This window comes from Cervus canadensis, chromosome 28 (assembly GCF_019320065.1).
Source record: "Cervus canadensis isolate Bull #8, Minnesota chromosome 28, ASM1932006v1, whole genome shotgun sequence".
NCBI classification, from domain to species: domain Eukaryota; kingdom Metazoa; phylum Chordata; class Mammalia; order Artiodactyla; family Cervidae; genus Cervus; species Cervus canadensis.
Genome location: NC_057413.1, coordinates 18,755,813 through 18,780,122, shown reverse-complemented (window position 1 = coordinate 18,780,122; position 24,310 = coordinate 18,755,813). Strand labels below are relative to the sequence as shown.

General features: G+C 35.2%; 1 protein-coding gene across 1 annotated transcript in view; it reads right to left on the bottom strand.

Moving 5' to 3' along the window:
- LOC122429225 (testis-expressed basic protein 1-like) overlaps positions 1 to 24,310 on the bottom strand; it is a 128,956-nt gene that overhangs the window by 73,940 nt on the left and 30,706 nt on the right. Inside the window, exons 25-31 of the mRNA XM_043449470.1 lie at positions 22,417 to 22,437; positions 21,433 to 21,450; positions 19,867 to 19,887; positions 19,161 to 19,178; positions 15,056 to 15,076; positions 4,150 to 4,170; positions 3,331 to 3,345 (exon numbers count right to left, since the gene is read on the bottom strand). Of these exons, the coding sequence (XP_043305405.1) occupies positions 3,331 to 3,345; positions 4,150 to 4,170; positions 15,056 to 15,076; positions 19,161 to 19,178; positions 19,867 to 19,887; positions 21,433 to 21,450; positions 22,417 to 22,437 (135 nt within the window). The remainder of the gene's footprint in view (positions 1 to 3,330; positions 3,346 to 4,149; positions 4,171 to 15,055; positions 15,077 to 19,160; positions 19,179 to 19,866; positions 19,888 to 21,432; positions 21,451 to 22,416; positions 22,438 to 24,310) is intronic.

Below are 24,310 nucleotides of genomic sequence, written 5' to 3'. Positions count from 1 at the left end.
AGATACTTGAATTAGGTAAGAAGGTAACTCTGAATCAAACGGGATATTGTAATTCAGTGTTTTCTGTTTGGTACTTTAAAACTTTTGACACCAAGATAAATATAACATTAAGAGCCCTGAAGTAATGCTTTCTGAGCCCTTTTGTATATTTTCTTCCCTAATACTGCTCAGCAAGATATTAATATGGATATTTTATTCTAGAAAAACCCATTTCCAACTTTCTAATGAAAATCAGTGGTAATATATCTTAAGCATTTCTGTATTGAGAAAATCCAGAATATTTTGATTTTGACAGCACTCCAGTGGACACTTTGTTTGGGGGTGTGGTGTGGTAAAGAGCATGCTTTTCTACTGAACCTTCTAATCTAAAATACCTCTTAGTTACTTCTAACAGTATCTTCATACCCTTGGTTATTTTAATATCTTTGCTATATATTTTCTACTTTAAAGTTAATTAACAGAAATAGATTTTTCTAGGATTTATTTTTTAGAAAACTAGTTATCCCACAAAGTGAAATTTACCCCTATCAACCTTGAATTGTAGAAGTAAGCCATAGATCATTCTTTCATCAAATTCTAAGTTCGTCTCTCCCTTCTCCTAAATTTCTAGATAATACACAAATCTTTCCTTTCCCTTGAACCACATAATCTCCATATTATAAAAATTTGTAAGCCCTGGTTGAAAGTCCATTTATTGCAGGTAATAGCCTATACAACAAAATTATAGTACAATCAAAAGAGTTAAAATTTTAGTGATCCTTGTATTCAGGCTGATTAAAGACTTTAAATTGGATTAATTTTTACTAAAGCTAAGTGATATCATGAAACAACTGTCACATTAATAATTATAATTCTTTGATAGTTAAATAAGGTAGAAAATAGATCTTGGGCTTTGTTGGATATTAATCTTATTAGGTTTTTAATTTAGTGATCGTCAGAGGGAGCACAATCAGATATAAACTCTAAAAGATCTTTAAGTATTGGAGAGATGAATCATAGTTCTCAGGCTTTGGGTTAAATTTTGAAAGAGCATGTACTTATTAGTTGAAAGTGGAGGTGAGAAAATAAACTCAGCTTGAGAGAATGATGAAGTTTGATGGGCTGATCTGTCTTAAATCTTTCTTTGAACTATGAATTAAATCTTAACTTCTTTGCACTGAAAATATCATCTGGGAATAATATGTTTGAAATATTGTCAATAAGAACATATTTTTCACCAGGAAATAATTTAAAAGATTAATCTGGTAATTAAGAAATATTCATTAAAAATGAATCCCCCTGCAATCCTTCTCATAGCCCACTTTCTTTTTGTTAGGAAAACATACACAGTAGTATCACCTTCCCCATGTGGGGAGGGCATTTGAGAGCTACAGACACCTCAGGACTAGTCTGAATGTATGTTTCTTGTTCTGTGATTCAAAAGAAAATAATTGTCCCTTTCAACTTTGCCTCCTTCCCCCACCTACATACCCACTCTCCTTCTAAGTGTGAACTGAGAAAGAACAGTAAGCCTTAAATATGATTAAATATAAAGACATATTTTAGTTTACCAGTGGTTAGAACATTTGAGAGACTTGAAATGTATCTCATGACATTTAAGTATTGTTTCTTATGGTGACATTTTCCACAGTTTTAAGTTATTGTTCTGTTTTGTTTTATAAGATTTCATTGAAGAATTGAGCTCTTAGTTAAATAATGCTGATACAGACAAATCTGAATTTAAAAAAGTTAAAAGCATACTCAATTTAAATGAGATGTCTTTTATTTTTAAAAGGATTCTTTACACATTTAATTATATAACTTTTCTAGTAGGTATATGTTTGTGTTTAAAAATATCTGATTTGTAGATAAGGTTTCAGGTCTAATTACAAAAAAGGCATTGGTGGTTCAGTATAGGAGGCAATGTGTTGATGTGGAAAAGATGTGTACTTCAGAGACAAGAAGTCCTGGTTTTAGATCCTGACACTGCTGTTTACAAATTCTTTTAACTTGGACATGTCTGAACCATTTTCCTGATCTGTAAAGTGGGGGATAATAATAGTTGCTGGCAGGGCTATAGTAGAAATAAGACATACTGTTTTTGAAAATGCCTAGCATACACACACATGCACGCTAAGTCGCTTCAGTCATGTCTGACTCTGTAGACCCTGTATGGACTATATGGACTGCAGCCTGTTAGGCTCCCCTGTCCATGGGATTCTCCAGGCAAGAATACTGGAGTGGGTTTCCATTTCCTTCTCCAGTTCCTAGCACAGTGCACAGTATATAAGAGGTGCCCAGTACCTACTACATCTCTCAAAGGTAAAGTTATTTAGAAGGCAACAGGAAGTCCATAAAATTTTGTTTTTAAGTAGTTTTCTTTTTCTTATCAATGTGATTCAGTAGAACTTCATTTATAACTAAAATAGAGTTCTAAATTACCAGCAAACAGCTAACAGAATTCAAAAATCAATCTTTCATTGTTTTTTCCTGGGAGTCAGTAAGGAGATTCTTTTTCAGAGCCTAGAAGATGGCCAGATACTATAGCACCCTTTTAAAAATCTTAAATTTTTTTTTCTATTTTCTTAGTCCATTATTTTTTTTTTTTTGAAATGAGAGTTAGAGAGCAGAGAAAATTGTCTTGGCTTTAGGAACATAGTATAAAAAATAGTAAAGTATTGTTTCAAAAATTGGTGTCATATATCTACGACATGTTGGAGAAGACTCTTGAGAGTTCCTTGGACTGCAAGGAGATCAAACCAGTCAGTACTAAAGGAAATCAATCCTGAATATTCATTGGAAGGACTGATGCTTAAGCTGAAGCTTCAATACTTTGGCCACCTGATGCGAAGAGCTGACTCATTAGAAAAGACCCTAATGCTGAGAAAGATTGAAGGCATTAGGAGAAGGGGACGACAGAGGACGAGATAGTTGGATGGCATCACTGACTCAATGGACATGAGTTTGAGCAAACTCCAGGCATTGGTGATGGACTGGGAAGCCTGGCATGCTGCAGTCCATGGGGCCTCAAATAGTCAGACACGACTGAGCAACTGAACTGTACTGATATATGACATAAGGCAAAATTTGTCTCCAGTGTGTTTTCCAGTGGTATTGATGAATAGCAATACCTACAACTTAGTAATCTATCACACTCTTTTGTGTAAACTTATCTCCTCTACAGCAACCTCTCCAAAAATAGTTGCTGAAAGTGTTGGAAAATTCTGGAGAATAGGGACATTTAAAATGACCTTAGAAGCACAAGACTATTTGGGGAGTAAAAACAATCAGGCCAGACAATAACTATAAATAATGTAAAATATCAGAGTTGTGAATAGATAATGAACTTACCCATAGGAGATAGTGCTAAAAATGAAACACAAAAGGAAGTCAGTAGGAATTTTGTAACTCAAGAAGAACCCAATTCTCAATGATACCCTTTGTTGGTTGTTGTTCATGTCCGACTCTTTGTGACCCCACGGACGTTAGCATGCCAGGCTTCCCTGTCCTTCACTATCTTTGTTGGTGAATCCAGAAATAGGACTTCCAGGGAGTATAAAGCCCTCTGTTTCTTACTCAGGAATCCTGGTGGCCAAAACTCCATATGCTACTCCATAGAGAAGTAACATTATGCAAACATTAGTAAGCCATTTAGTGGATTTGAATCTGTGGGTAAGTAATATTCTACCAAAATTCAAACAATTTCCCACCTTTCATTATTCTCTCACAAGTCAGATTTTTACCCACTCTACTTCAGTTTGAAAAATACATATCATTAGTCAGTTATCAAAATCATCATCTTTTTCTGACATCTATCATTAAGTCAATCCTAGGGTTTTGTTTTGGGTTTTTTTTTTTTTTTTGTTAGTAAAAATTATCTATTGCCAGATTTCAGCACAAAGAAAATGGACTCTTTTGTGATAGACTAGCTGGTAATATACACTGCCAATAATGTTTGGTAGTAAATAATCAGGACCAACTATAAAACTGTCATATTTGGTGACAAAGAAAAAATAGAGAAAAGGAAATAAAAATAAGAGAAAATCACTTATTTAAGAAATACTGATTACTCTAAGGTAGAAGAACTTGGAATACAAAAATATCTGGGAACAAAAACTCAAAGTATCTAGACATAGAAATGGGTAAGGCAAGGAAATGATCCAAACTTACTGACTTTTCCAGAACTGTCCACTGAAAGAGACAAAGATAAACACAGCAGTAGGTATTGGGTTTCCCTTCTTCAATCCTCAATCCTCTGCACTGGTTGCAATCTATGTCATGAACAATTAAGTTCTATTTATTTGAATATGGAGAACCTTCCTTTCCCTTCCTCCTTCTCTTGGTCTGTTGTGATTAGCTACTTTATTTAAAGATGTTTTAATGAATATATATATAATTGAAATACAACATTTTGCAAATTTGAAATATACATGTTAATTTGATATATTTATATATTATAATATGACAGTCTTTGCAGGATCATTAGCAACTCTGTCACACTACATAATGATCCTTTCTTTTTAGTGGTTGGAATTCTTATGTTGTAGTCTCTTAACAAGTTTGACAGTTATAGGTTTGTTGTCTATATTCACTACACTGTGTATCAGATCTCCAGATCTTATTTACTACTTGTTGCAAGTTTGTATCCTTAAGCATCTCTCCTATACCTGCACCCCCAATTCCCTGGTAACCACCATTTTACTTCTGTGTTTTACTAGTTTGACTTTTTTAGATTCCACATATAGAGTACATGTAGTACTTTACTTCCTCTGTCTCTCACTGCTCCACTTAGCATAATATACTCATGGTCCATCCATATTGTTGCAAATGGCGATATGTGCTTTCTCATGACTGTGAATAATATTTCACTGTATACATACAATCATACCTCAGTATCTGTGGGAGATATTTTATTCTCTGCACCCCCTGCCCAAATCCATGGAGCTCAAGTTTCTTATAAAATGGCGTCATATTTGCATGTAACCTATGAACATCCTCCTGTATACTTAAATCATCTCTAGATTTATTATAGTACCTAACAGTGTAAATGCTGTGTAAGTAGTTGTTTGCATGTGGCAAATTCAAGTTTTGCTTTTTGGAAGTTTCTGGCATTTTTATTCCCAAATGTTTTCCATACATGGTTGGTTGAATATGTAGATGTTGCACCCATGGATACAGAGGAATAATTGTATGCCACATCTTCTTTATTAATTCATCCATTGATGGGCACTTGGGTTATTTCCATATCTTGGATATTGTGAATATGATGCAATAAACATTGGAATATGTATGTCTCGTTGATATCCTGTCTCATTTCCTTTGGGTATATAGCAGAAGAGGCATTGCTGGATAATTTGGTAGATCCACTTTTAATTTTTTGAGGAATCTCTTTATTGTTTTCCATAGTTATTGAACTAATTTACATTCCCATCAACAGTGTACAAGGGTTCCCTTTTCTCTGCATCCTTGTTACACTTGTTATCTCACACTCTTGAGTATAGCCATTCTACCTGGTGTGAGGTGATACACCATTTGCTGAAGAGACTATCTTTTTCCCATTGGGTGTGCTTTGCTTCCTTGTTGGATATTAATTGACTGCGTATGTGAAGGCTTAATTCTGAGCTATTTGGTTACATCGATTTATTTTTATGCCAGTACCATACTGTTTTAATTACTATAGTTTTGTAATATAGTTTGAGATCAGGAAAGGTGACATATCTAGTTTTGTTTTTTCCCATCAGGATTTGAGTTCTTTGTGATTCCATACAAATTTTAAGACTTTTTTTTTTATCTTCTATTTCTGTGTTGCATATGAAGAATACCATTTTAATGGGGATTGTTTTGAAACTATAGATGGCTTTGGGTAGTGTGAACATTTTAACAGTATTAATTCTTCTGATCCACGAACATTGGGGATGGCTTTCCATTGTTTCTTCTTTGATTTTTTTTAGCAAAGTATTAATAGTTTCTGTTGTACAGATATTTCCCTTCTTTGGTTAAATTTGTTCCTAGATATTTTATTGGCTTTGACATTATTGTGAATGGGAAAGTTGTCTTTATTACTTTTTCTGTTGTTTCACTATTAGTGTGTAGAAGTGCAATTGATTCCCAAATGTTGATTTTGTATTGGAAAAGTGAAAGTGAAAATGAAGTTGCTCAGTCGTGTCTGACTCTTTGCGACCCCATAAACTGTAGCCTACCAGGCTCCTCCATCTATGGGATTTTCCAGGCAAGTGTACTGGAGTGGTTGCCATTTCCTTCTCCAGAGGATCTTTCCGACCCAGGGATCAAACCTGGGTCTCCCACATTGAAGGCAGATGCTTTACCATCTGAGCCACCAGGGAAGCCTTTGTGTTGGAAGCCTTACTGAAATTGTTGACTAGTTCCAAAAGTTTTTTGGTTGCATCTTTGATATTTTCTATATATAAAATCATACCCGCTATAAATAGTGACAGTTTTACTTCTTTCCTGATTTGGATTTCTTCTATTTCTTTTTGTCCTATCCTATGATCTGTCTCTGAGAGAGTTCCAATTGCACTTGAGAAGATTGTGTATTTTGTTGCCGTTGAATGGAATGTTCTATATATGTCTGTTAAGTTCATTTGATCTAGCTTATAATTAAATTCCAGCACTTCTCCGTTGATTTTCTCTCTTTATGATCTATCTATTGCTGATAGTGGGATATTGAAGTCTCCTGCTGTTATTGTATTGTTATTTCTTTCTCCCTTCAATATTATAACTGACAATATATTTAGGTGCACCAGTGTTGGGTGCATATATATTTACAATGGTTACATTTTCTTGATGTAGTGACCCTTTCCTTATTATGTAATGACTTTGTTTGTCTCTTATTACTGTTTTGGCTTAAAGTTTATTTTGTCTCATGTAAGTATATCCAAGCCAGGCTTCAACAGTACGTGAACCATGAACTTCTAGATGTTCAAGCTGGATTTAGAAAAGGCAGAGGAACCAGAGATCAAATTGCCAACATCTGTTGGATCATCAAAAAAGCACGAGAGTTCCAGAAAAACATCTACTTTCTCTTTATTGACTACACCAAAGCCCTTGACTGTGTGGATCACAGTAAACTCTGTAAAATTCTTAAAGAGATGGGAATACCAGACTGCCTGATCTGCCTCCTGAGAAATCTGTATGCAGGTCAAGAGGCAACAGTTAGAACTGGACATGGAACACAGACTGGTTCCCAACAGGGAAAGGAGTACGTCAAGGCTATACATTGTCACCCTGCTTATTTTACTTATATGCAGAGTACATCATGAGAAATGCTGGACTAGATGAAGCACAAGCTGGAATCAAGATTGCCGGGAGAAATATCAGTAACCTCAGATATGCAGATGACACCACCCTTATGGCAGAAAGTGAAGAACTAAAGAGCCTCTTGATGAAAGTGAGAGAGGGGAGTGAAAAAGTTGGCTTAAAACTCAACATTCAGAAAACAAAGATCTGGTCCCATGGCATCTGGTCCCATCACTTCATGGCAAATAGATGAGGAAAAAGTGGAAACAGTGGCAGAATTTATTTCTTTGGGCTCCAAAATCACTGCAGATGGTGACTGCAGCCATGACATTAAAAGACGCTTGCTCCTTGGAAGAAAAGTTATGACCAACCTAGACAGCTTATTAAAAAGCAGAGACATTGCTTTTCCAACAAAGGTCCATCTAGTCAAAGCTATGGTTTTTCCAGTAGCCATGTATGGATGTGAGAGTTGGACTGTAAAGAAAGCTGCTGCTGCTGCTGCTGCTAAGTCACTTCAGTTGTGTCCAACTCTGTGTGACCCCATAGACGGCAGCCCACCAGGCTTCCCTGTCCCTGGGATTCTCCAGGCAAGAACACTGGAGTGGGCTGCCATTTCCTTCTCCAAAGCATGAAAGTGAAAAGTGAAAGTGAAGTCGCTCAGTCGTGTCTGACTCTTAGTGACCTCATGGACTGCAGCCTACCAGGCTCCTCCATCCATGGGATTTTCCAGGCAACAGTACTGGAGTGGATTGCCACTTCCTTCTCCAAAGAAAGCTGAGTGCCGAAGAATTGATGCTTTTGAACTGCGGTGTTGGAGAAGACTCTTGAGAGTCCTTTGGACTGCAAGGAGATCCAACCAGTCCTTCCTAAAGGAAATCAGTTCTGAATATTCATTGGAAGGACTGATGTTGAAGCTGAACCTCCAATACTTTGTCTGCCTGATGCGAAGAAATGACTCATTTGAAAAGACCCTGATGCTGGGAAAGATTGAAGGCGGGAGGAGAAGGGGATGACAGAGGATGAGATAGTTGGATGGCATCACCGACTCAGTGGACATGAGTTTGAGTAAACTCTGGGAGTTGGTTATGGACAGGAAGCCTGGCGTGCTGCAGTCCATGAGGTCACAAAGAGTCAGAAATGACTGAGCGACTGAACTGACTGAAGTATGTCCACCTCTGCTTTTTGTTTCCACTTACATTAAGTATATTATTCTGTCCCTTCACTTCACACAGGCCTCTGTGTGTTTAGAGCTGAAATAAGTCTCCTATGGGCAGAATATGGTTGGATCTTGTTTTTGAATCTATTTAGCATTTATGTACCTTTTGATTGGCGAATTTAGTGTGATTATTAATTGATATGTAAGGTTGTCCTACTGCTTTATTGTTTGTCTTTTTATTTGAGGGATATTTTCATTGTTTTTTTTCCCTACCGTTTCTGCCTATCTTTGTAAGTTGGTGGTTTTCCATGGTGATGTACTCAGTTTCCTCTTTAAAATTTTTTTGTGGATCTACTCTAGATTTTTCCTTTGTAGGTTGAATGAGGACTACATAAAACGTCTCATAGATACAGGAGTCCATTTTTATGCCAACAGCAACTTATTTTCATTTGTTTAAAAGGCTCTGTCCTTTGACTCTTCCATGTATATGTACTTTTTTTTTTGGCAAATCTTTTAAATGTCTGGCTAAAGAGAATATGGCTGAATTCTCATATCTGCTTCTGCATTCAGTTGTTGTAATAGGCTGTTTCAATTGAATTATATGAAGAAGATCTGACCTTGCATATCAAGTATTAACTTTGAATCCCTTTTTATATTTTTCATGTCACAGCTTATACTTTTTATGCTATGAATTTGTCAATGAATTATAGCTATAGTTATTTTTAATGTTCTTTTCCTTTAACTTTTATACTGTAGTTAAGTAAGACATCATTCAAATACAGAGTAATACTTTTCTAATTCTGTTAAATTTTCACCTTTACAGGAGAATTGTGTACTGTCACATATTTTTATGTAGCTGATAATTATTTTTTCATTTTAGCTTGAAGAATTAGATTAGATTTTCTTAGATTTTCTTGCAAGGCAGGTCTTGTCATGGCGAACTCCTTCAGCTTTTGTTTTTTTTTGAGAAAGCCTTTATTTATTCTTCATTTCTGAAAGATAACTTTGCTGGATAAAGTATTATTGGTTGATAACTTTTTTCTTTCAGCACTCTGAATATGTTATTTCACTCTCTCCTGGCCTGTAAAGTTTCTGCTAAGAAATCCCCTGATAGTCCACTGGGGGTAACTTATAGGTTACTTTTTTTTCTTGTCTACTTTTAAGATTTTTATTAGTGATTTTTGGCAACTTCATTATAATGTGTCTTGGAGAGGCCTTTTAGCATTGAGATAATAAGGTGTTCTACTAGCTTCATGGATGCCTATGTCTAAGTCTTTCACCAGGTTTGGAAAGTTCTCAGCTATTTTTTAAAAATAAACTCCCTGCTTACTTTTCCCTCTCTTCTCTTTATGTTACACCAATTATTCTTCTGTTTGCTTTTTCAGATTGAATCTGATAGCTCTTATAGGGTCTCTTCACTTAAAAAAATCTAAGTCATCTATCTTCTTGTAACTGAATTATTTCTGTATTCATGTCCTCTAAGTCATCTGCCCCATCTTCCATTTGGTCTGCCTTGTTACCTTTGCTCTCTATTGTATTTTTCATGATCTTTCTTGGTATACCTAACTTTACAAAGTGAAAAGAAAGCATGGAATTTACATAAAACCTGGAAAAAATGTTTTTACACTGAGGAAAATGAGTATTTATATTCTAGAGAAGGGGTTAGCAAAGTACAGCCAATGGAATAAATCTATCCAGTCTGCCACATATGTGTACATCCTGTGAGATAAGAATGGAACTTACATTTTAAAAATTGTTGAAAAAATAAGAATAATATTTTGTAAGGTGTGAAAATTATATGACATTCAAATTTCAATGTCTACAAATAATGTCTTATTGGGACAAATCCATGCTGTTTCATTTACATATTATCTCTGACTGCTTTTGTGCTACAACAGCAGAGTTGAATAATTGTGACAGAGACCTTATGGCTTACAAAACTTAAAATATTTATTATCTGTCCTCTACCGAAAAGTTTACTCACCCATGCCCTAGAGGAAACTAAAATACCAGAAATAGATTAGCAATTTTATTAATAAGTACTTGAGGTATTCCTGAAAATCAGAACGAGAAGGTATGTTAATTTTTGGATCAGAAACACAATTCTTCCCTACTTCCATTTCCCTAATTCTTTCTTCTATGGTACCAGCAAGATCTCTAATAGGATAGAGTGCTATAATAGGACAGCAGATTCCTCAATGTGTTGTAAGAATCTGATGCTTCCTGCTACCTTAATGACTCACTGTGACTCAAGTTACTGTCATCCCCCTAATTGGTCTTACTGCTTTCACCCTTGTCTGCCAGTCAACTTCCCAGTATAGTAGCTACAGGTATCCTTTTAAAGTTTCAGTCAGATCGGATCACTCTGGTTAAGATCCACCAATGATTCCTCGTCTTGTTTAAGCCAAAGTCATTACAGTGCCTTTCCAAGGAAGGCCTTAGAACATCTGTCCCCTCATAGCTCTCTGATAGCTTCTCTTTATCTCTTTATACTCCAGCTGCGTGTGATTTCTTGTTTTTCTTCAAAGAGTTCAGAAATGTTACTGTCACAGAGTGGTTTGCTCATCGTCCTCTCTGCCTGAGATACTGCCTTTTAGATATCTACCTGGCTAATTCTCTCACCTCTTTCATGTTCTATTTTGTAGTTCTTTCAGTTGCTGAGAATGGGGTTTTGAATTCCCAGCTGTAATTGTGAGTTTTATTGTTTCTCTTCTCATTCCTATTAGTTTTCTTTCCCATATTTTTTAAAGCTCTGTTTGTTGCGTACATATTTGGGATTTCTATGTCTTCTTGGTGTTTTGATTTTTTTCTTATCTTACTGTCATGTCCCTCTTTGTTTCTGGCAAGTTTTGCTTTGAGGTATACTTTTTGTGATATTAATTTACTCATGCTTGCTTTTAAAAAATTGATACTTTCATAGTATAGATTTTATATTCTTTTACTTTTTTATAATTTCATAGTTGGATCATTAAAAATATACTATGCTAATTTTTTAGTAAAGCATTTTTAAAGCAGTTTTAAGTTCACAGCAGTTTTAAGAAGAAAGTATGATTTCCCATATTCCTTCTACTGCTACAGATGCACAAACTTCTGCATTATCAATATCCGCCACCAGAGTGGTACATTTGTTAAACTGACAAACCTAGATTGACATTATCATACTACCAAAGTCTGTAGTTTACATTTTGATTCACTTTTTTTTTATCTTTGTCTGATTTACTTCACTTAGCATAATAGCCTCTAGATCCATCCATGTCACAAATTGAAATATTTCATTTTTATGGCTGAGTAGGATTGCAGCCATGAAATTAAAAGTTGCTTATTCCTTGAAAGGAAAGTTATGACCAACCTAGACAGCATATTAAAAAGCAGAGACATTACTTTGCCTACAAAGGTCTGTCTAGTCAAGGCTATGGTTTTTCCAGTAGTCATGTATGGATGTAAGAGTTGGACTATAAAGAAAGCTGAGCACCAAATTGATGCTTTTGAACTGTGATGTTGGAGAAGACTCATGAGAGTCCTTTGGACTGCAAGGAGGTCCAACCAGTCCATCCTAAAGGAGATCAGTCCTGGGTGTTCATTGGAGGGACTGATGTTGAAGCTGAAACTCCAATACTTTGGCCACCTGATGCGAAGAACTGACTCATTTGAAAAGACCCTGGTGCTGGGAAAGATTGAAGGCAGGAGGAGAAGGGGACGACAGAGGTTGAGATGGTTGGATGGCATCACCGACTCAATGGACATGAGTTTGAGTAAACTCCAGGAGTTGGTGATGGACAGGGAGGCCTGGTGTGCTGCAGTCCATGGGGTCGCAAAGAGTCGGACATGACTGAGCAAATGAACTGAACTGAATATTCCATTATATATATATGTATATATATCTTTAAAAAATAATTTAATTGGAGGCTAATTACATTACAATATTGTAGTGGTTTTTGCCATAAATTGACGTGAATCAGCCATGGGTATACATGTGTCCCCCATCCTGAACCCACCTCCCACTTCCCTCCCCATCCCATCCCTCAGGGTTGTCCCAATGCACCGGCTCTGAGTGTTCTATTTCATGCATATGATTCACTTTTAGTGTGATATATTCTATGGGTTTGGGGAAATGTTTAGTGACATAATAGCATTATATTATCATATACAGTATTTCATTGCACTCAAAATTATTGTGGTCCACCTATTCATGTTTCCTTACACCTTTCCCCACTCCACACCTCACCCCTGGCAATGACTGGCATTTTTACTGTCTCTGTAATTTTGTCTTTCAAGAATGTCATATAGTTGGGATCATACAATATACTTCCCTTGTGGCTCAGACAGTAAAAGCATCTGCCTACAATGTGGGAGACCCGGGTTCGATCCATGGGTTGGGAAGATCCCCTGAAGAAGGAAATGGCAACCCAGTCCAGTATTCTTGCCTGGAAAATCCCATGGACAGAGGAGCCTGGCAGGTTATACAGTCCATGGGGTCGCAAAGAGTAGGACACGACTGAGCGACTTCACTTGACTACACAGTATATAGCTTTTTCAGATTGGCTTCTTTTATTTAGTAATATTCATTTAAGTTTCCTCTCTGTCTTTTCATGATTTTATAGCTCATTTATTTTTAGTGTTGAATGATATTCCATTGCCTGGATGTACCACAGTCTGAAGAACATCTTGTTTGCTTCCAAGTTTTAACAATTACAGATGAAGTTGCTATGAACATCTGTGTGCAGGTTTTAGTGTAGACATATGTTTTGAATCCCTTGAGTATATACCAAGGAGCATGATTGCCAAATTATATGTTAAGAGTATGTTTATACTTATAAGAAACTGCCAAATTGTCTTCCAAGATGGCTATACCATTTTGCATTTCCATCAGCACAGTTGCCTCATATACCTGTCAGCATTTGGTATTGTCAGTATTCTGATTTTTGACCATTCTAAATAGATATGCAGTGGTATCTAACTTTTAATTGGCATTCCTTGGTGACATATGATGTTGAACATCTTTTTAAATGTTTATTTGCCATCCATATATCTTCTTTGGTGAGGTATCTGTTAAGGTCTTCAGCTCATTTTTTTTTTTTCAGCTCATTTTTTAACTGGTTTTCTTATTATTGAATTTTAAGAGTTCTTTGTATGTTTTGGGTTACAGTGTCTTTGCAAATACTTTTTGTCAGTCCATGGCATATCTTCTAATTCTCTTGATAGTGCCTTTGCAGAGGAGAAAACTTTAAAGAAGTCATCTTATCAATTATTTCTCTTATAAATTCTGCTCTTAGTTTTGTATCTAGAAAGTTATTGCCATTCCCAACATCACCTAGATTTACTCCTATGCTATCTCTAAGGAGTGTTAAAGTTTTGGGTTTTATATTTATGGATGTGATCCATTTTGAGTTAAGTAAGATCTGGGTCAAGGTTCATTTTTTGCAAGTGCATGTGCAGGTGTTGCAACACCATTTGTTGAAGTTTATCTTTGCTCCAGCGTATTGTCTTTGCTCCCTTGTCAAAGATTAGTTGACTCTATATATGCAAGTAAGGCTATTTCTGGGCTGTCTATTCTGTTCTACTGATCTGTTTATCTGTTTTTTTTTCACCAATACCACACTGTCTGGATTACTGTAGCTTTATATATAAATCTTGAAGTTGGGTAGTGTTGATCCTCCAATTTTGTTCTTCTCTTTCAATATATTATATTGGCTATTCTGTGTCTTTTGCCACTTCATATACACTTTAGAATCAGTTTTTCAGCATTTACAAAATATCTTCCTAGGATTTTGATTGAAACTGCATTGAATCTATAGATTACTTTGAGAAGAACTGACATCTTGGTTATATTGAATTGTTCTAGATATGAACATGGACTATCTTTCCATTTATTTAGTTATTTGATTTAATTCATCAGAATTGTGTAATTTTTGTTTTTCAGTTGATCCATTCAGACCAACTCTTTTTGGAAAATGGAGACGTATTCATTTTTTAAATGTTTGCCTGAATATTACATAAGTTCCTCTTCTGTTCTTTCAAGGAGGGAGCCTCAGAAAAGGCTTCTACAGTAGTGCTCCTAACATTTACTCTCTGAGAAGCAGTGGTGATTCAGGTTTAGAGATGAAGGAAGGGACAAAGATCAACTTTTCTTTCTATATTCAACTTATTTTAATTAGTTTTTCTTTGTTTACATTGTGCATCTGTCCTTCCTTATACTCTCAACTTACTCATATTTCCTAATTTTATTTTTCCACCTTTCATCTTTTGGAATTTTGTTTTGTGACCCTATATTTCAGATTAAAATATAAATTTGTTATTATGTTATATCCATGGTCTTTCTGGTGATCTGACTTCAGCATAGTTTGCCAGCATTGTTTCCCTTTGTTTCTATTCTATAACTTAATTCTCTAACCAAAGGAACAATTTTTTTTCTTTATCCTTGACATATGGTTTCCTGTTTCTATAGGCCTTTAATTTACAGCCTTCCTCCCTAAAATCCCCCAAACCCAACAACCCTCTAAACTATTTGTAACCTAAAGTAATACTAAAAATTGTGAAAGAAAAGTGGTGGAAAATAGTCACTCAAGGTTCAGACTAGTCAGATGTTAAAAGTATCAGGGCAAATAAAGGAACACAGGTATTACAGATGGCTGGAAGAAACTGAGAAAGATTATTAGAACTTACCAGCTGCCACTGGACCAATTACTAAAAAAGTAAAATAAAACAAATTATTATTAAAAAAAAATTATGTACTTTGTTTCCATTGAAAACCCCACTAGGAACATCAGAAAAGGGACTTTTGGGAAACATTACATCTTATATCAATATTCTATTCTGTATTAATTCAATATTAACTCCACTTGAATAACCTAAATATCGAGATTATTATTATTATTTTTTGTTATTGTTCAAGTTGCTAAGTCGTATCCGACTCTCCGAACCCATGTCAAATTCATGTCCATTGAGTTGGTGATGCCATCCAACCATCTCATCCTCTGTTGTCCCCTTCTCCTCCTGAAATCAGTCTTGCCCAGCATCAGGGTCTTTTCCAATAAGTAAACTTTTCACATCAGTGGCCAAAGTATTGGAGTTTTAACTTTAGTATCAGTCCTTCCAGTGAATATTCCAGGTTGATTTCCTTTAGGATTTCCTTTAGGAAGCCCTGTTTAATGGGTTATATGAGTGAAATTTACTTTTCTAATGAAATAATTTTTGTTTTCAAGATTCTTAACTAGGCCAAGAGTCACAACCTTTTAGGAGAATGATCACCAACCAGTTCAAGATTACTATTTTAAGTTTCTCTTCTTTTTTTTTGTCTTTCAATATTCTCTCTCCATTTTCAAACCTCTAACCACCATGTCAGCTCTCATCATATTCCTTTTGCAGTGGAGAACATTTATTTATAATTGTCAATTTAAAAATTTTTGTCATAACTTTTCAATTTTTTTTCTTTCTGATAACCTCTGGGTTTTAACCGGAAATTTTAAATATGGCTTAGTAAGTAGCATGTGTGAAACGTAACCATTTAACATTAGAGTTCTTACTTGCACATCTTTCAAGGGTGTAGAACAGGGGAAATCCAGGATCGGTTATAATGACAAATGAAAAGTCTCAGGAACTTCATTTCCTAATCTTTTATAGGCCTAAGTCTTTCATATGTTTAGAGTGGGCAAATGGAGTTAAGCTCCTCTTACTTTTCTTTATGAAAATTTAAAGTATTTATTTAAATTTTGCTCCTTCTATTTTTTTCTACTTCAGAATCTAATCTCATAATATGTCTGTTCTGTTCCTCACTTTCCATTATATAATTCTTCTTAGTCTATCACCTAATTTACTTATTCCTTGTCTTATCTTGAAAATATTTGAGCTAAAACCTTTGCTGTTTTAGGACATTTTTTCTATTAAAAATAAGGCCATATTATGTCTGTTCTCTTTATTCTTTGCATGAATATATTTCTCACTTAATATCAATAATTTTGGGAAATACAGAAAAATTTAAAAGCAAAGGAGATGGGGAAATATGCTACTTAGATTTTGCATTAATAAAAGTGATTACAGCCAATCAAAGCATGGGACTGGAACCCTATGGGGGCCAAAGGACACTAGGATTGCTAACCAAACAGCATGTTGGTGGGTTTGGAAAAGAACTCTACTCAACCTAACACAAAACTCAAGCTTCCAAAAATTGAATTACTCATCAGATTCTCTATAGTGGAAGAGGAAAAATTCCTGAGACCACTTTCTCTTCTAAGAAGGAAGCTGCAATGAAACATCATAAATCAACCTCTCTACTGTTTTTGTCCAATAATTGAGGGCTGAAGGACAAATGTGGAGGCATTAATATACCCACAGTTCAGTTCAGTTCAGTCGCTCAGTCGTGTCCGACTCTTTGCGACCCCATGAATCGCAGCACACCAGACCTCACTGTCCATCACCAGCTCCCAGAGTTTACTCAAACTCATGCCCATCGAGTCGGTGATGCCATCCAACCATCTCATCCTCTGTCGTCCCCTTCTCCTCCTGCCCCCAATCCCTCCCAGTATCAGAGTCTTTTCCAATGAGTCAACTCTTCGCATGAGGTGGCCAAAGTATTGGAGTTTCAGCTTCAGCATCAGTCCTTCCAATGAACACCCAGGACTGATCTCCTTTAGGATGGACTGGTTGGATCTCCTTGCAGTCCAAGGGACTCTCAAGAGTCTTCTCCAACACCACAGTTCAAAAGCATCAATGTTTCGGTGCTCAGCTTTCTTCACAGTCCAACTCTCACATCCATACATGACTACTGGAAAAACCATAGCCTTGACCAGATGGACCTTTGTTGGCAAAGTAATGTCTCTGCTTTTTAATATGCAATCTAGATTGGTCATAACTTTCCTTCCAAGGAGTAAGCATCTTTTAATTTCATGGCTGCAGTCACCATCTGCAGTGATTTTGGAGCTCCCCAAAATAAAGTCTGACACTGTTTCCACTGTCCCCCTATCTACTTCCTATGAGGTGACGGGACCAGATGCCATGATCTTAGTTTTCTGAATGTTAAGCTTTAAGCCAACTTTTTCACAGTTTCATATAAATAGGAAAGCTGGGGGATGACATGCAGTAATTGCTATGGTAGAAGTTATTAATATCTAGATGTTATTAATAGTTTGCATTATTATCAAGTATTAAAATTTCAAAGTTATTATGGATAAGCATTATTTATGAATTATAAGCTAATAGTGACTGTAAAGACTGTTATTACACTAAGTTAAAGATTTATTCTTTGCTTATAGGTCATTTAGAAAAGAGTTGAAATATAGTCATTAGAATGACTGGCCTTGTATGTGGAGGGGATATGAAAAGCTGCTGAAAAATAGGCAACTGGTGAATTTATACCTAAAATCTCATCCAAGTCAAGGTCATACTTCCACCTAGTGTATTGAACAGAGTTTGTATTAATGCTGTTACTTTTGAAAGTAGTAAAAATGGCCAAACATTTTATCATTTGATAAGAATAGCCAGTTTCCTCACAACACTTAGAGGGCACGTAACTAACGTCAACCAAGAAGCAGCTCTGTGTGACTGCCAAATAAAGAACTAAACTCCTAGAGGTACTTCAAAATCCTGTGTCAAAAACGTAAAAATATATCTCTCTCGGGGTGTTACTTTGCAAGAGTAATGTAGTCTCTCTGACTAAAAGAGTTAGAGAGGCTATCATCCTCTAGTAACTGGAACATGAAATTTTAAAATCTATTTTAGGAGACATAGGTAAGAGGGTAAAGTATGTATATATACACGTTTCTTAGGAAATTGAGAAAAAAGAATTTCACATTCGTTGGTAATTTTTGAAAAATTATTCCTTTTAAAAGTTCTCCACTGCAAAGTATGTTAAAGTAGACCTCGAGGATAGTAGGAGAAAGGTATCAGATGTTACCACATTCGAATGTAGCTCATAATTTTCCTGCCTCTCTCTTTTGGCAATGAGATTTGACTTCCTGCTCTCATCTCTTCATTGTCAGATTTTCCTCACAGCTTGACTTGCATTGATGAAATGTTTAAACTGTCACCAGCACTTGTTTCTCCCTATTTTTTTTTTCTGTCAATAGGGGTTTATGTTTTCCACTAATTTATAAATAAAATAGTTGTTCCAGTAATGTGGAATAATGAGAATGAGAACTTCAAATTTTCAAGGAAATGATTAAATACCAAATAAAGATAATATAAATTAAATTTTAAGAGACATTAAATAATTTACCCACAGCAACATGACTGGTAAATGTTTTAACTGAGATTTGATTGGTCTGTCTGATTCCTTTCTTAAACTCTGAAATATATTACCTTTCCTTTTTTTTTTTTAAACCAATTAGCATCATACAAGTTGTTTTGTTCCATATTTAGAATAATTCCTTGGAGCATGTATATGGAACTACGAGTTTAAAGGATATTCTATTTTTTATATCTTACAACATACTACTTCTGCACGTTTGCATTCTAAAAGGGTTATGTTAATTTAAATAGGATCAGTGATGTATCAATGTATAATACTTACCAAAGCAATGCTGACATTGCTTATTCTATTTAAATTTGTTTCTTCTTTGGGTGAAAAATACTACCTCAAGGTCTTAATTTTCTATCCTTTATTTTTTTTAACCAGTCATTGGGCATACTATGGTTTTGAAATTCATCAGTAACTTAAGGGTACTGGATAATGGGGAGGCAAATTGGGTTGAAAAATGTGAATATGAAGTCCTTTACTTGAGGGCTAATTTTCAAAAAGACATTGGAATTAAGGACTAGATGAATAATAACTTACCAATAGGTACTGGAGTAACTGGCAGAACAACATGAAACAAACATATAAGAGCAGAATTTTAGGATCAAGAATATAGTTACCTTCCTTGTTTTTCCAAGGCAACAGAGAGATGTTTGGAAGACACTAAACCTCCCCCAGAAAGATATCCAAAATGGAATAAGAGGAATTAGCATTTCTTTGTGGTGAAGTAGTAGTCCTAGTCTGATGCGACAGTCTTCAGTGTATTTCAATGTAGTAGAAAGGCAGACTGGGCTAATAACATAAATGCTTATGTCATTCTTTCTCTTTCTCCCCTAGTATACAGGATTTAAATCATGTGGAGAACTTTCAAAAAATTTGAATGCTAATTGCAATTATTCTCTTTCCTCTTCCCACACCTAACATATCATACTAAGTTTCCCTCTATTTTTTATTGGTATCTCCATATTTATTATATCCCCCCTATATATCTTTCCTTTTTGTTGTGTGGAAGGTTCTTGTTATTAAAAGCTCTTTGAATAGTTTTAGAAAACAAAATATTTTTTTATACTTAGTCTCAATCAAATATTTATTCTTTTTATTGAAAAATTAATAACACAGTAGGTTGCCAAGTAAAAGAGAGAAAGACTGTTTATAAATAGAATAAATGCAATTGGTCATATTTGGGAAAAAATCTCAGTTTATGATCCCAATTTGTACCAAATTTATGAAATGAAAAAGGACTTACTGATAGGTACTGCTACATGTGCTAAAATCCAAACACAAATGATTAGTATGGGTTGACGTTGATAACAGAATTGACACTGATAATAGAATTCTTACTGTTTCTAGACAAGAATTTCTGGGATGAAAAAGGAAGAGTAAGTTCCAAATCTTTTACATGAGTTACTTAAATCTTTCTTGTACAGTAACACAAACATTTTAAAAGGGTAAGAAAGGGGGAGGTTATTTTACTTTTATCATCTAATTTCTTATGGAAATTAAAATACCACAGAGCTTGGAAAAGCCTCATATCCTTTGTTAACTTTTTCATGTGAGTTTTCCCACTTTTCTCTGTCATTCCTGTCTTACATTTGTTGAAAACATATTCTTTTCTTGAAAAGTCAGTACAGCTAATTTCAAGATTTTCTTGGCAGTCTTAATTATTTCTGCTTATCAGCTTCATCTTCTACATATTATTTAATATTTCAAGTGGGAAGAAGTTGGTCTGTGTGTTTGCAAAAATTAATGAACTTAAGCAATTCCAGCTGTCAGAAATGAAGATTGACTTCACTTTCCCTGTGTTTCTCCTTGGGCAATAATATATAATCTCTATCGTGTCCTTATCATAAGTCTCTTAAAATATATGAAGTCTAGTTTGTTTTTAGTAGGACATTTTAACTTACTATGAAAAAAATCAATCATGTTAATTTTTCCCACTTATCGTTGTAATATGTGCTTTGTATAGACTCATAAATATTCTAGTAGGATTCTGAGGAGAGGGTGTGAAAAATATAAATGTCAATTTTTTCCTTGAAATGGAAACAATCATTTTTAGGAAAAAGCCCACAGTGAGTGCATAACAAATACCAAACAGAAAGGAAATTTCTTAGAATTGCAGTTGTCATTAATGTAGATACAGAGAACATGGCTCTCATTGATCTAATTGATGTTGTTTGGTAAATAAAGATGGAAATATACTCTATAATACTACTGAAACATATTTGTCAGATACAACAGTTCCATTTCTAGAAGTGAGAGAAATAAGCTACATTTTCTTCCTATTTTCCCCAACTTCTCTGGATGAGAAACATGTCTAGAATGATCTAATTTACATATGAACTCTAAGACAGGAGTGTCTTTTTCTATTTTTGGTCCCTGCTATATTCCCAGTGCCTGGCACACAATAAGACCTCAATAATTATATTTTTTTGAAAGAGTAAGATCTCAATGACTTTAACTTTGCCGATTCAGCTTTATTTCTGTCTTATGCTTTTAAAATTTTCTACCAAAGAGAATTTATAAACTCTAATAAAAATACTAACAGTTAACACTTTTTTCCATAGGTAACAATTTACAAAAAAATAAAAAATGTTCAAAAACATTATATCAAACTCCAGGTCACCTTTAACCTGTTTGTTATTTGCCATTTGTGAATTTTTTACTTTCAAAATATTCGTCAGTGACTAGAGGAAGTTAATCAATATTAATAGAGAAATTGAAAAACTTGAATGTCAAGGTCTTACTTGTTCAGAAAAGGATATAATCAATACAGGAACCAACCCCAGAATTGATGGATAGATATAAAACTTACTTGGTGGTTCTTGCCTTACTGTGAAAGAGAAATAAAATAATTAAATGAATGAGATGCGAAGAACGAGTTACTTCTCAAACTCTTTATGCTGGAAGTTTTAAAAAACAGAACTTTGAGAGATCACCAAACTCTCTATTTAGAATTAGTTAAATCAGTGGGAGAATAAATGTCTTCAGATTATTCTGCTCAAGTACCTTTTGAATGCTTTTTTGGAAAGAAAAGATCAGAGAGGAATCATTGGAAGATGCTATTTCTTCCTTTTGATTTTTCTCTGCTAATTCAAACTTTCTGGTAAGATTTTTATGTCACACTTTATTGCCTCCTTATTATCATTCCTTGTTTTCTCATCACTTCTTTGGAATGATCGTATTGATTTATCATGATCATTACTGTAATTCTTATTTGCTGATTACTGTTTTGTAGATTAATTTTAGAGAAGTTCTCTTTTTCTCAGTCACATAGGTATCTTAGGGCTGGTGACTCCCCATTTGAATGGGATGAAAGCAGTACTTGCTTTTAGATTCAGGTAAATAAATCTGAATTTGAATCTCAACCTCTTCTGCTCATAATTGTGGGGTCATGAGCAAGTTACCTATTCTTACTACTTCCTTCTTCTTACAGGAATAACAACATTTATCTGATATAATGTATATGCATATATAAAGCTAAGTACAGTGCCTGGTACCTTGCAAGTAGGTAACAACTAGTATTTGTTATTATAGTACCCCATAGTGTACCAATTAGTTTCAGTTATAGTCTCCAAATAAAAGTTTATAGTTCAAAATGAAGCAAGCTACTGAAAATATGAATAGGGAAACAAGAAGCTAGAAGGAGAGAAATACTAGAAAAAAATAAACCATAGAGTCAGAAATATAAATCTTAAGCCTTGGTGAACATTCACACTAGAAACAAGGCACAAAAGGGCCTCTAGATACCATGAAACATCAGTGATAATAACAGAGTTGAGAGAAACATGGGACCTACCTTTAGATTTTTCAGGTCTTGCTTTAATAAAAAAAGCAAATGATCAAATTAGTGTGATTGTCTAATGAAACAGAAACACATTTTCACTGATATTATGATGAGCATCATAGAGTGAGCAGTAGTGGAAAGAAAAAAAGAGTTTCTGCAAGGACCACTTTCCCTTGGAAATGTTATGGAAGAAATGGTCCATAGCTAGTGATGGAGCTCACTCTTTCTTTTCCCATCTAGGTCTCTGATTTTATTTAATTATCTATTGCTTCAATTTCAGTAACTTTTAAAAAAATTTTTTTTCGATTTCAGTAACTTTTTTCATTTCAAAGATTTCAACTTTGTTCTTTTTTTACATCTGCTTATTCTTTTTTCCAAACTGCATTAAAAAATATATATATATAACTTCTTCTTTTATCTTTTTTTAAAACATGGATAGTCTACCTTTTCATTCCCCACGAGGGAAGTCACAACCTATCAGAGCTCCCATCTTTGCTGTTCTTATGATGTTATCTTAGCTCTACCATATGCTATATGCCATATCAACTGCTTTACCATCCTAACTTTTCTCTCTCTCCTTAACCTCTTCAATTAGACTTTTGTTTCCCCTCTATCCTATTAAGATTGCTAATAACCTTCATTTTATAAAATTCAATGACCAATTCTCAGTCCAAATTTTTATTTCTTAAAAGTTTTAGGTGCAGTTGTTTATATACCCTTTTCATCATGAAATACTCTTGAGTTCTATAACCCGCTCTCCTGGTTTTCCTTCTTCCTCCACGCACACTCCTTCTTTCTATACTTTGCTAGATTTTTTCTTCTTCCCAACCTCTAAATCTGACGTTCCTGAGCACAATTCTTAGCATTCTTATCTTTATAGGCTCCATTGGTGATCAAATTTATTCCAGTGGTTTTAAATGCTATCTTTACACTAAATTTGTCAGGTTTATTCTCCACCTGCTCTCTCCCTAAAGCAAGGGGAAGAGGATGTGAAATGGGACTGTCTCTATTACCCCCACATTGACTACTGAGATAAAAATCTAAGGAAAAAGAGGCTGTAACCTCTCATATTTCCCTCCTCATACAACTTAGGTGAGACAAACCCATAGGAAGGACTGCACGACTCAGGCATAGTGGGAAGGGATTCCCTAGAGCTGTGCAGTTCAGAGATGCTGCTCTAAGGCTTTAACAAATAATGGCCAAATTAATTCTTCTGTCCCACATATCACCCTTCTTCCAAGCCTCCATGAGCACACAAGTTTAAGAGGAAGGAGATTTAAAGCAATCTTCAGGGTTGTGGGTAGTTGACCAAGAAACGATGTGGGATGGGAAAGTATGGTGATTTCCTTCCTGAAAGCAAATGAGAAGGACTTCAAGAGATTTGCTTACAAAGACTGGGGCGGGGATTGTCTGTGAAAAAAGGTGTGTGGCAAACCATTCCCTAGTTGAATGTCTGCTTGGTGGATTTGCTGATTTGTTTTGTGCATTTTGAGCATAGGGAAAAGAAAATTGAAGAGAGGGAGCAGAGTACAGTGAGGAGGATGTCTTGGAGAAGCAGGCATCTTCTTCCTTTTTCTAGTGACAAGAATACTTGAGCTTCCTGAAGGTCAGGTGGGCATTGTGGAAGATATCCAGGCTTGAGCTTTGGTACTGGTACTTCACTCAAGTTGGTGGCCTACTTGATGAGGGTACCTCATCAATGACAGGCTATGAGATATACTGTCAGGGGGACAGAACTAAGGGGTTTTGAAATAGTCCAGACTGGAGTCAGTACTTCCACATCAAGGATAGTGCAGTGGAGCCCTTAGAAATGGGCAAGCTCTTGTAGATTCCTTCCAAGAACTAAAACATGTATTCTACAAGTTGCTGTTTTTGTTCAGTTACTAAGCCATGTCCAACTTTTTGT